At 39.8% G+C, this 12,014-nt stretch overlaps 1 protein-coding gene across 2 annotated transcripts in view; it reads right to left on the bottom strand.

Moving 5' to 3' along the window:
- cbl (Cbl proto-oncogene) overlaps positions 1–12,014 on the bottom strand; it is a 93,581-nt gene that overhangs the window by 15,701 nt on the left and 65,866 nt on the right. For both annotated transcript variants that reach the window (XM_033049691.1, XM_033049692.1), the window contains exons 5-9: positions 8,949–9,070; positions 7,338–7,475; positions 5,529–5,616; positions 2,606–2,737; positions 157–357 (exon numbers count right to left, since the gene is read on the bottom strand). In XM_033049691.1, coding sequence (XP_032905582.1) covers positions 157–357; positions 2,606–2,737; positions 5,529–5,616; positions 7,338–7,475; positions 8,949–9,070 — 681 coding nt within the window. The remainder of the gene's footprint in view (positions 1–156; positions 358–2,605; positions 2,738–5,528; positions 5,617–7,337; positions 7,476–8,948; positions 9,071–12,014) is intronic.

Raw genomic sequence — 12,014 nt, 5'->3', positions numbered from 1 at the left:
TTTCCTCAATATTCCTAGCACAATTCAGAAGACACAAACAGAAAACGGCATTTCCTAAGTGTGGATTTGTCAATGTCAACTTTACTAATTTACTACACTTCTTCTCACCTTGCATGAAATAATGATCACACACACAGATAACCCATTATTAGTTACCTTTGCATTTGCCAGCTTGTTCATCATAAACAATTCATCACTGCGGTCATCATCTTCATCGTCAAAATTTGGAGATAACATTGCTTCCATTCCCAGTCGTATTTGACATGGCCCATCTTTCGGGTCAAAGGGATCCACAACAATTGGTTCAGTGCCTTTTATTTCACAACGACAAAATGGACATCCTTGACCTTCCGATTCCTAAATAGAGCATAGGGAATTGAATCAACTATGGTTACCTATAAAGGGACAATCAGTGCAAAGATACTGAATGATGGTGCTTTACCCTATGTATATTTCATCTTTATAATTCCTAATACAGAAATAATTGCCATGACTATGCAACAGAACTTGAACATTTTTGTAGCAGTGTTGCCAAGATGGTGTTAATCATATCAAAAATCTGGAATTCAGCTCTTTCGTCCATGGGCCACGATGTCCCATGAACAGGATGGAATCAGCATTCATACATTCTGGAGCTTCTACTAGACTATCAACACCAAAATAAGCATTCAAGAGAAGGTATGAAAAAGGCAGAAAAGCTTTCTCAGAACTAACATGAAGGCTCATAATATTGATGGTGATACATTGATGGCGAGGGCTCCAACCCCATCTGATCCACCGCTGTAAGATTGCAGTTCATGATTTCAAGCATCATCAGGTGGTTGACAAGACCTACATTGTCAACAGTAACATCACCAGTATTCATGGATGACAGATATACATATTTTTTGAAATCAGATTTTAAAAAAATGCCTGCCTTTCACTTAATAGCCGAGTAGAGCATTAATTAAACAGGGTGTTTAAGAAGGAACTGCAGATGCTGGAAAATCGAAGGTACACAAAAAAGCTGGAGAAACGCAGCGGGTGCAGCAGCATCTATGGAGCGAAGGAAGGGTCTGAAGAATTGTTTCGGCCCGAAACGTTGCCTATTTCCTTCGCTCCATAGATGCTGCTGCGCCCGCTGCGTTTCTCCAGCTTTTTTGTGTACCTTCGATTTTCCAGCATCTGCAGTTCTGTTTTAGCACTCTGTTATTGGGCATGAGAACAATGTAAGCTACACAATGTAGCTGAATAAATGCAATGAAGGCATTAACGCTGAGTTTCTCCAGCTTTTTTGTGTACCATTAATTAAACAGATTTTGTTTAAGATTTCCTTTTCTGGGTAGATTATACTTGGGCAATTCCCCCACATGATCAGGTTTGTAGCCATCCTGAATATCATGGCTATAGACTCATAGTCCTGGAGAAAGGTGCACAGTGGCCAGGAGTTTTTCCAAGTTCCTAACCAGTTACTATATCCAAGGGCCTCAGATCTTGAAGACTGGAATTAGTAGTGGTGGACATCTCATGAGGTGAAGATGGATCATACACTTAGCATTTCTGGTGAGGTGATTACAAATGCTTCAATGTTTGCTTTGACACTCACCACTAATAAAAGCCTCCCCCTCCAAGCTAAATTGCAAAACTACCATATGCAACCGAGTATGACATCACCACAGATAGACACAAAAAGCTGCAGTAACTCAGCAGGACAGGCAGCATCTCTGGAGAGATGGGATGGGTGACGTTTCCGGTCTGAAGAAGGTTCTCAACCGTCACCCATTCATTCTCTGCAGAGATGCTGCCTGTCACGTTGAGTTACTCCAGCTTTTTGTGTCTATCTTTGGTTTAAACCAGCATCTGCAGTTCCTTCTTACACATGACATCACCACAATCTGATCCACGAGTTGGTGAGATCAGATAACATTTATTACAAGCTGCTTTTGCTGTGAAAAAACTCATGAAGCCCTTCATTGTAATTTCACCACATTGATCATTTATAGGTAATAATTTACTGGACCTAGATTAGCATTGCTTAATGTACAACAAATAACCTGCTAAAATATGAGTAAAGTTTTCATCAATCATTTCATCAATTGATAATTTCTTATATTTCCTCAACATAGATTTGACAAAAGATGCATTTAAACAAACGTGGGGCAGAAATTCATTTTGGAGAGTGGTATAATACAGTTCAAAACAGGATTTGGCCATTCTACATGAAAAAAAAAAAAGAATGAAATTAAATACTGAGCCCTACATATAACTGACAGCTGATCCAATGCTGATCATTTTTCACCGTCTACAATACATTTCAATGATGTTGCTTAGGTGCATGTTCCAGATGGTGCACATTGCAGCTACCCTCTGCCAACTGTGGAGGACCTGAATGTTTAGGATGAAAGATTATAACCAAAAATACACTCTTAATTCCTTTGAAGTGATTTTGTAACTATTTATGAGTCACTATTTGTTGATGACCTATTTTCACCGAGTTTTAAAAAACACACCCTTATATACAAGAAGCCTGCACAGTTGGAAGAAAGTGGCTGTGACAACAGAACATGCTCAAAGAGAACATTGCTCTAACCAATGAATAAATAACTTTTGAATTTTATTCTCTTACCTGCCAGGCTGTAAGACAGGAAGTACACATTAGGTGACCACATGGTTCGATTTTGACATCCTTGTCATTCTCTGCACAGATCTTACAGAGCTGAAAGGTGGAGCCCATCTCACAGTACAGTTCATATTGTTCCTTGCAGAGGAGAAATCCAAAAATGAAAATTATGGTGCTGTTGAAATTCAATATTGCAATTTTTTTCCATTATTTACTTTTCAGCTTTCTCTCAAGACTCCCACCCACCTTTTTGAAGTTTTATGAATGACAGACACTCTCTAATATCTTTAACACAAGTGGCCATTCTTCACATCCAAGCCTGCATTCTGAGGTTAGGCATAAATTGAGGAAATCTTATCCATGGGCACTGATCACAAATATTTCTCAGAGATGATAACTCTGCTATTTTATCCTTTTCCCAATTGGGAATTTGGTTAATAATAAAAAATACTCAGGTTGAATTTGGATCTAAACTTTATTTTCTTTACCAACCAGACAATTGAGCCAACTTAGCAGGATCATCTATTCCCAAAAATAATTTTCTACGGGCTTGACGGTGTTGTGAATATTTTGCTATCAGTGAATATTTTAATTTCCTCTTTTTATTGCCAGCATGAAACACCAGAAAAGTATGCACAACTATAAACAGGGAGTGTACAACTGGAACTGCATTTAATCCAGGAAATGCAGCTTTCATTAAAGAGTGTGTGCTTTTGCTGTTTTAGATGTGAATGTTAGACTACTTCTAAAACCATAAGCTTACCTTAAAAATTGGATATGTGGGTGTAATTGCAAATTATTACAAGATCGCAATCTAATTAATGTCATCTAATTCAAAGCAATGAAGTTCAATTAATTTATAATCATCTATCCTCAAAAATTAGGCAGCATTTTACATTCAATGTTAAATCATTTGAACACATTATCATATTTCAGGGCAAAACTCCATCACAGCATTTTAGAGTGGGTGACAGTGGGTAGCGATGTACAATGGGTTTGGTTCAGTACTGACATGAATTGTACTCACCATGTACATCAATGCTTTGGAAAATTGAACTGGAATTTGAAATTTACAGATGTGAAGCATATTTAACAGTTTAGAATGTAGAAAATGTTACCATTTGCACATTATAGTTCTGCAAAGAATATGGTAATCTGTATGTTGTTATATTAATTGAGAAGTACAGAGATATCTGTGCTATCCAGACAACCGTCACATACACGAGTACAATCAAGCTCGTGTAGTTATACAAGTATAACAGGCAGTGCAAAAAAACAGAATATGTATGGTGTTATGACATTACTCTTCAAGAGAAAGTGCAGATAGAAAAAGACAATGTTGATGTAGGTTGGTAAATCGTGACTACACCCTTATTAGTCAAATAATAATTGAGAAGAAGTTGTTTCTGAATCAGGTGGTAATGCTTCTGATTGACAGAAGAGGGGAGAAGAGAGTATGATCAGGGTGTAAATGGTGTTTCATTATGTTGGCTGCTGTCACGAGGCAGCATGATGTGTAGATGGAATCGATTGAGGGGTGTGTAGGGAGCCTGTGTTCTGTTATTGACTTGGCTGTATCCGCAACTTCCTACAATTTTGTGATGTCTTGGGTTGAGCAGTTGCCAAACCAAGCTGTCATTGAATGCTTACTACAGTGTATCTATAGAAATTGCTGAGAGTCTGATGCTGAACTTCCTTAGTCTCCTGAGTAAGTAGAAGTGCTGGTGGTGCTTTCTTGGCCATATCATCAATGTAGTTGGAAATTCTGATGTATATATTTATTAGAAAAGCGATACAAAATAAGGATGTTAAATTCACTGGCAGAAACAAAATATAGCTTTAAATTTGATTTAAAATTTCCACCATTGACGTTTGTGAAATATCATCTCATCCAGCATTTGATGTTGCACAAATAATCAACAGATTATCAACTGCACCGGGGTCTGGGGTGGCTGTGGAGAAGTAATATAATAGTGTGCCATTTACTATGCAATTCAAGCCTAATGACAGGTCTTAGGATGATGTTGCTGAAATATGGTATAAAAATGATTAATGGAACGATGCACAATATTGCCGTGGACATGCAAGCAATGTATTAGATCACAAAATATTTTCAGAAATTGCAACAGCCGTGTAAGGACACACAAATTAATCTGAAACTCAGGACATTTAATCGTATCGCATCCTTTTTGACATTATTGCAGGGTACAGAGAAAGTATAGTAGCTTCTAGAAAAATGGCAACAACATACATGAAGGCGATTAAAGTTAATCTAAATAGCGCTAACATTCATTTTCAGTCAATTAAGTTCTAAATTTGACACAATTTGCTCTGGGTTTTCAAGTTCATCTTCTAATACACACTAAAGCAATAATCTGCTTTCCTAACCTTCAACAATCAGATCACATTTTTCGGATTGTCACACCCCTTTCAGCTCACAGGTTTTCGCACCCCTATAAAACTCAATGGGGCCCACTCCCCAAACCATTTGAGCTTGAAATTAGTGAGCGAGCACAAACTAAATATGAATATTTCCTATGATCAACAAGAAATGGCACAAACACCATGCTCTCTTCAAATAGAGAGCAAATAGGAATCAACCCGAAGTAGATGACATGCTCCTAAACCATGATTTAAGCACAGAATTGGTAGACTCTGAAAACAAGTAGCATAGTAGGCCAAAATGACTCAAGCAAAGCACAACATGAGACACATTATCTGAAATTAGTCGCAGCAACCAGTCAAAACAATTAGAAAGTGCAGAGTTTTGGGCTGAATATATTTCAAGCACCATGGAAAACAAAATTATAAAAGCTTTTCAACTCATTTTGATTCAGTATGAACTAAAGATTGCGTAATGAGATTGCAAAAGTTAATGAAACTTTGTCAAATTTCCCAAGCTAAGCATTAAACATCTCCCTTACTATACCTGTGTCACTTTGATATGATCATGTGGCGTTGGTTCACACAAACCAGTCAGGTCTGGATTTTGACTGCGTCCATCAGGAAATAGGTAACTAAGAGCAGGTGAAAATCAAAACAAACAGGTCAAACATTTTCTCTGAATACTGGACAAACAATATAATTAATAAGAATTTTTGAATTATTATGGTACTCCCATAATCTTCACTTCTCCATTCTGTTTTAATTGGGTTTTTTAAGGGAACATATCAAACTGGAAGACTGAATCAGAAATAAGATTTAAATGTCATTGGAGTGCAAGCATTTATTTTAATTACAACGTAAATATGAATTAGAAGACAAGGGACTATGTTTTTGTAGATCTTATTTCTGACAGTATTTTGAAACATGAGACAGGGTTCAGAGAAGGGAGTGACAAGGTTTGCTGTTAATTCATAAAAGCAGCACAAGCAATAATCAGTATATCTGCAGAAGATATGTGTGAGGGATAACATGATTTGTATAAAGAGATGTAGAAAATTCACATTTTGACTGAGGTTAGAAATTGGGAAGCACTTCCAACCTCCAACCATGGTTGAAAAGCAAAGAATAAAATTAATGAGGGAATTAATTAGCATCTTTAAAAAACAAACTGGATTTAGAATAGACAAGAGATTGGAACTCATTTAAAAGACTTCCTGCACCCAGCACTCTCAAGTCCCTTTGCACCTCCGATTTCTGGATTCTCACCCCATTTAGAAAATAGTCTACGCCTTTATTCCTACTACCATAATACATGACTCCACACTTTGCTACACTATATTCCATCTGCCACTTCTCTGCCCACTCTCCCAACCTGTCCAAGTCCTTCTGCAGAGTCCCTGCTTTCTCTGCACTACCTGCCCCTCCGCCTATTTTCATATCATCCACAAACTCTGCTACAAAACCTTCAATCTCCTCGTCCAAATCATTCATATACAACTCTAAAAGTAGCGGCCCCAGTACCAACCCTTGCGGAACTCCACTAGTCACTGGCAGCCAACAAGAAAAAGCCCCCTTTATTGCCACACTTTGTCTTTTGCCATTCAGCCAACCTGCTACCTGTGCTGGAAAGAACTGTAGATGTTGGTTTAAATCGAAGGCAGACACAAAATACGGGAGTAATGCAGCGGGACAGGCAGCATCTCTGGAGAGAAGGAATAGGTGGCGTTTCGGGTCAACACCCTTCTTCAGACTGAAAAAGAGTCCCGACCTGAAACATCACCCATTCCTTCTCTCCAGAGATGCTGCTGGTCCCACTGAGTTACTCCAGCATTTTGTGTTGCTATCTGTGTTAGTATCTGCCCTTTGATACTGTGGGCTCTCATCTTCCTAAGCAGTCTAACGTGTGGCATCTCATCAAAGGCTTTCTGAAAATCTAAGTGAACAACATCTACCGACTCTCCTTTGTCTGTCCTGCTATTTACTTCTTCAAAGAATTCATGCATTACCTCCCTTTCACAAAGCCATGCTGACTTCAGCATATTTTATTGTGAACTTCTGAGTACTCCGTAACCTCAGCCTTTATAATAGACTCTAAAATCTTATCAACTGTCATATCCATTCAACGCGATTGAGATATTCATATTTTATTAACTATTGAACTGTCATACAAAGACAGTGTAATATCCTTAGCACAGACTACGAATACTAGTCAAAGATGAAAACATACAAGTTGAAAGCTGCTTTAAAAATTTTTATTTTTTTTTAATAAACATTAATGCACAATCTAAAGTAAAGCTGATGAACATATACAAGATTATACAATAATGGCATTAAGAATGATTTGTGAACTTACAAGCCTTCACGGAATCCATCGATGAGTGCCTGGAAGAGGGGTTTGTTGTGAGGAATGGTTTGGAGAATGTTGCCATCAGCTGTGACGTAGCCAATTGCCCACTGGCCAAGCCTAGTGCAGCTCAACCGAAATATGTAGCTTAAAGAAAAAAGGGGGCACACAATACATTAGTTAAAATAAACTATCATTACTCAAATAATAATAATAGATATGGGTGTTGGAAACAAATAAAAATAAGAGCATGCTGCAAATACTCGGGTCAAATCGTCAATGTGGAGAAAGGAATTGTTAATGTTTCAAGACATCTTACATGAGAATTGAAAAACATTGCAGATAAACTGGCTTTAAGTTATAGAGAAAAGTGGGAGGCAGTCCGTACCAATATTAGACGTTATAATTACCTACTGTGACATATATTAGTCCTGCACCTATCTATGATTTCCCAATATGAATGCCCCACTAATTCTGAACATTTGAGGGTCCATAGTACAATCTAAAGTGATAACCATTCACTTATTTCTAAGTTCAACCTATATGGCATCACAGGGCATTCCCTCTTATATCACCTCTTAAGTACTGCCACGATATTGTCCCTACTCAATAGTGCAACTCCCCGGGCCTCTCATACTTCAACCTGTTACTTTGGAAGCATTGGTACCTTAATATTTAGCTGCCCGTCCAACACATTGTTCAATTTTCGTAATAGCTAGCATAACAATCCCATATGTCGCTCCATGCTCTGAACTCATCTGCCTCCCGAAAACTTCCATCTATAATATTTTCTGTCTCTGTATAGTCTGCAATTAGTCTAATTACCGCTCCCACCCATCAATGCCGTCTGAGAGAAGCTACAGTTAGGCTCTTCCTGCAAGCGTAGTTGATGGCATATGTGGCTTCTTCCTTTATCTTCCTCATTTTGCAGGAGCTCTGACGCTCGTATCAACCTCTGCAGTTAGCACTAGGTTAAAAGAATGCACTGCTCAGCCTCCTTGCCAAAACCTCTCTCATCAAAAATCTCTAACTCACACCTCAAAAAAACTTTTACATCGTTTTGCTCTTGCATTTACAATGCAGAACCTGCTGGTGCAATTGATTTTGCTATTCATGAATAGTCATAAAAAACACTAATTAATCCAGGAACGTTGAATTTATGCCACAATTTAAGTGGTATATAATTTGTCCAGTCTGAAGAAAAATGCCGACCTGATCTGTCCATTTCCCATCTCAGATGCTGTCTGACCTGCAGAGTTCCTCCAGCAATGTTTTGCTATGAGGTGTAGTAATCTCTACACAACAGTTGAAGTACTATAGCAGTTTTCATCTAGAGCACAAACATGGGGTTCCTGTGGCATTTGAGCAATTTCAACCAACTGTGCACAATAAATTCACCATTCAAGATGCAAAATAGCAACTAGTTCCCATCATAGTATATCTGATGATACTATCTGTCAAGTGCAAGTAAAAATATGAGATGTTTAATGTGGTACAATGGGGATAAATTATCTAGAACTGGCATACACAATTAAATTACCAGATATATTTGCCTCATTGCAACCGAGGGGCCATTCTTTTTTATGTTCCACCCAAAAACGTAACTCTTAATTTCCTTACCTCCCGGGTTTGTGGATGAACTTCTGGAGTCTCGCTTTTACCTCATCATAAGTTAAGAAGGCCATGTATCCTGGATGAGTAACAGCTAATGAGTTCCAGTTCCTGAGCAGTGATGACCAAGGCTATGGAACAGAAACACATGATACAATAAACCCAGCGGATTTGCTGTTGTTGAAAAATCAAAAGAAAGTCAGATGCTGGCTATCTGAAGTAAAAACAAAGTGCTGGGAGAATTCATCCCAGGCAGCATCTAGGGAAGGTAGAAATAGAATTTAATATTTCAATACTTTAAGAGAACTGGAAAAGAGAAAACAATTTGCTTAACCCTGTAACTCGGGCCTCATCCTAGCAGAGATAGTCCTGTCTGAGCCATCTCCCCAACCTTAACCCACCCTTTTTGCAATGCCAGTTTTGACAATGGGTTTTGAGCTGAAATGGTAACTGTTTGTTACAAATAACAACTTGGTTTAGTTTATTGTCATATGTACCAAGGTACAGTGAAAAGCTTTTGTTGCTTGCTAACCAGTCAGTGGAAAGACAATACATGATTACTATCGAGCCATTCACAGTGTACAGATATATGATATGGGAACAACATTTAGTGCAAGATAAAGCCACTAAAGTCCGATCAAAGATCGTCCAAAGGTCTCCAGATGATGTGGATAGTCGTTCATGACTGCTCTCCATTTGTGGTAGGATGGTTCAGTTGTCTGAAAACAGCTGGTAAGTTATTATAATCATTAATATTTAAATAAACATTCTTAAAAGGATGAAAGCTGCAAATAATATTTACATATTAAGGAATAAAGAGGAATGACTTCAAATTCTGTTCAGAATGGCGAATGTTAGCTTTACACAACATAATTACTAGACAGCCTGTAAATAAAATACCATTATGATGCTGATAGCTTGATGCTACTCCAAGTCTCAATCAAAACATTCTACTGTCTGAGCCAATTATGTTGTTAAAAAAGTGATTGCTTAATGCTTCTAAATAGTTAATTTACAAGCTCCACAAATCCATTTAACTGCTGAAATATCTGTATGAGACATGCATAATTAATAGGGTCCACTTCACACAACTGTCCTTAAAAGGTCAGGGTGGAACTAGTTTTACTAAAACAAATATCAAGTGATTTTTTTTGTGGTCAATCTTCAAACTCTAGGATATAAATTCCCAAATTTACCAGACCTTGTACTAAAATTAGTCAATGTTTCCTCTTCCTTTTATCCCTCTTTCTTTTTATTTTGACCAGCACCACACCAGTACGTTTACCACATAGGAACATAAAAAAGAAAAACATATTCTTACAACTATTAATAGGTGGTTGAAAAAACTCTTGTAAATGTGTAGGTAACAAAGTAACCACCCTGTGCCATAACTTTTTGGATCAGTTTCAGGTGCTTTAGTAACCTCAGCTGACTGATATACCAGTCTATTTGTTCTGACTCATTCAAGGCAAGCCTGTCAGCGATGAGCACTGTATCACAACAGTGTGCTGTAGATTTAACAGTACACTGTGTCCACACCACTCAAATTATTCTGGCAAGTGATACCTCCTGCATGGATTGGATGATGCAAGAATCAGCTACAACCAAAAAAGAACAAAAACTAATGTTGGCTCAGCAAATACAGGAGGCTCCAGATCTAGAGCCGGATGTAACGGACTAATAGTTTATTTCCAGGGAATTGCCAAACCAAAACAACACAAGATAAAGAGAAAAAGAAGCAATAGGAATTAAATTACTAACATAATAATTTGAATGACATCCTACATAGACACAACTGTCAAATGTCTCAGGGCTGATTGAACAGGAACAAAATTCAGAAATTAGGAAATGTCACCTTATTTTGGTTATTTAACTAGACTAAGTGGGACCCACCCTGTCACACTGGAGGCTTGGTCCCCATCGTAATATCCCACCACTCACCCATAGCCCCCAACTGCACAGGCACAGCTCATTTCCCCTCATCCCTAACACTCTCTCCCCCTCCTCTTCATTCCCCTCTCCTCCAATCCCTCCCTCACCTCTCTCCCTCTCCTTTCCCCTACCCTCAGTCGCTCCCTCCCTCCCTCATTCCTCTCCCCTCCCTACCCCCCTCCTATCCCTCTATACACCACTCCTCACCTCCCCTATCCACCCCACTACCCCTCCTCACCTCCCCTCTGCCCTCCTCTCCCTCTATTCCTCAATTTCTACCTCCCCCACTCTCCCTCCTCACTTCCTCCCTCTTCTTTTCCCTCTCCTCCTACCCTCCCCCAATCTCTCCCTCACCTCTCCATTCCCCTAACCTCAGTCACTCCCTCCCTCCATAACTCCTCTCCCCACTACCCCACTCTCCCTCTCTAGGATCTCGAGGTTGCTGCTCCTCTCCCTTCTTGCATGCCCCGGAGGAGCATTAGCCGTCGGTGCGGATACTCGGCTCGGCCGGAAGCACCAGCAGCTGCGTGGGGGCGGGGGGGAGAGCTCGGAGAAAAGACGGGGGAAGAGCCAAGGGCAAAAGGGGGGTATCACGGAGGGAGGGGGGCAGGAGCCACTGAGGGGGATCAGAGGGGAAGGGGCTGGAGCTGCAGGGCATTGTGATGGCGGTGCGTTTGGGACACAAAGCGGGCGATGGACGTTCTCCTCCGCCGGGATCAGATTCTCCGCTTTCCGTTTGGCGACATCTCCCAGGCCGGGCAGCGCAGAGCCGCTTCCGGTCCCTCTGAAAATTGTGTGCGTTTGGAGATTTCCACCGACCACCCACAGCGCCCCTCAGCTCTAGTAAAGACGCGATGGCGCAGGAAAGGACGGACCGTCCAGTGGAGTGACAGAAGAGACCTATCCGTGCAGTGTTGACTTGCAGGAGTGGAGATCGATCTGCGCACGCGCGTGTTTTTAAGAATTTTAAACCTCGCTAACTTTTACAATATACCACCAATCGGAACGATACTTGGTGCACTCGCAGCACAGGAGAACGGTGAGTAAGCTGGCGAAAATCGTAGCACTATCGTGTACCATTTTTGCGCAAATAGAAAAACCTCGCAAACCGGAAGAGCACAAGATCTGAGTTTTAGTTATGTA

The sequence above is a fragment of the Amblyraja radiata genome, chromosome 33, assembly GCF_010909765.2.
Source record: "Amblyraja radiata isolate CabotCenter1 chromosome 33, sAmbRad1.1.pri, whole genome shotgun sequence".
Classification (NCBI taxonomy): domain Eukaryota; kingdom Metazoa; phylum Chordata; class Chondrichthyes; order Rajiformes; family Rajidae; genus Amblyraja; species Amblyraja radiata.
Note: the sequence above shows the minus strand (reverse complement) of the source record. Positions and strands in the feature narration are given on the sequence as shown.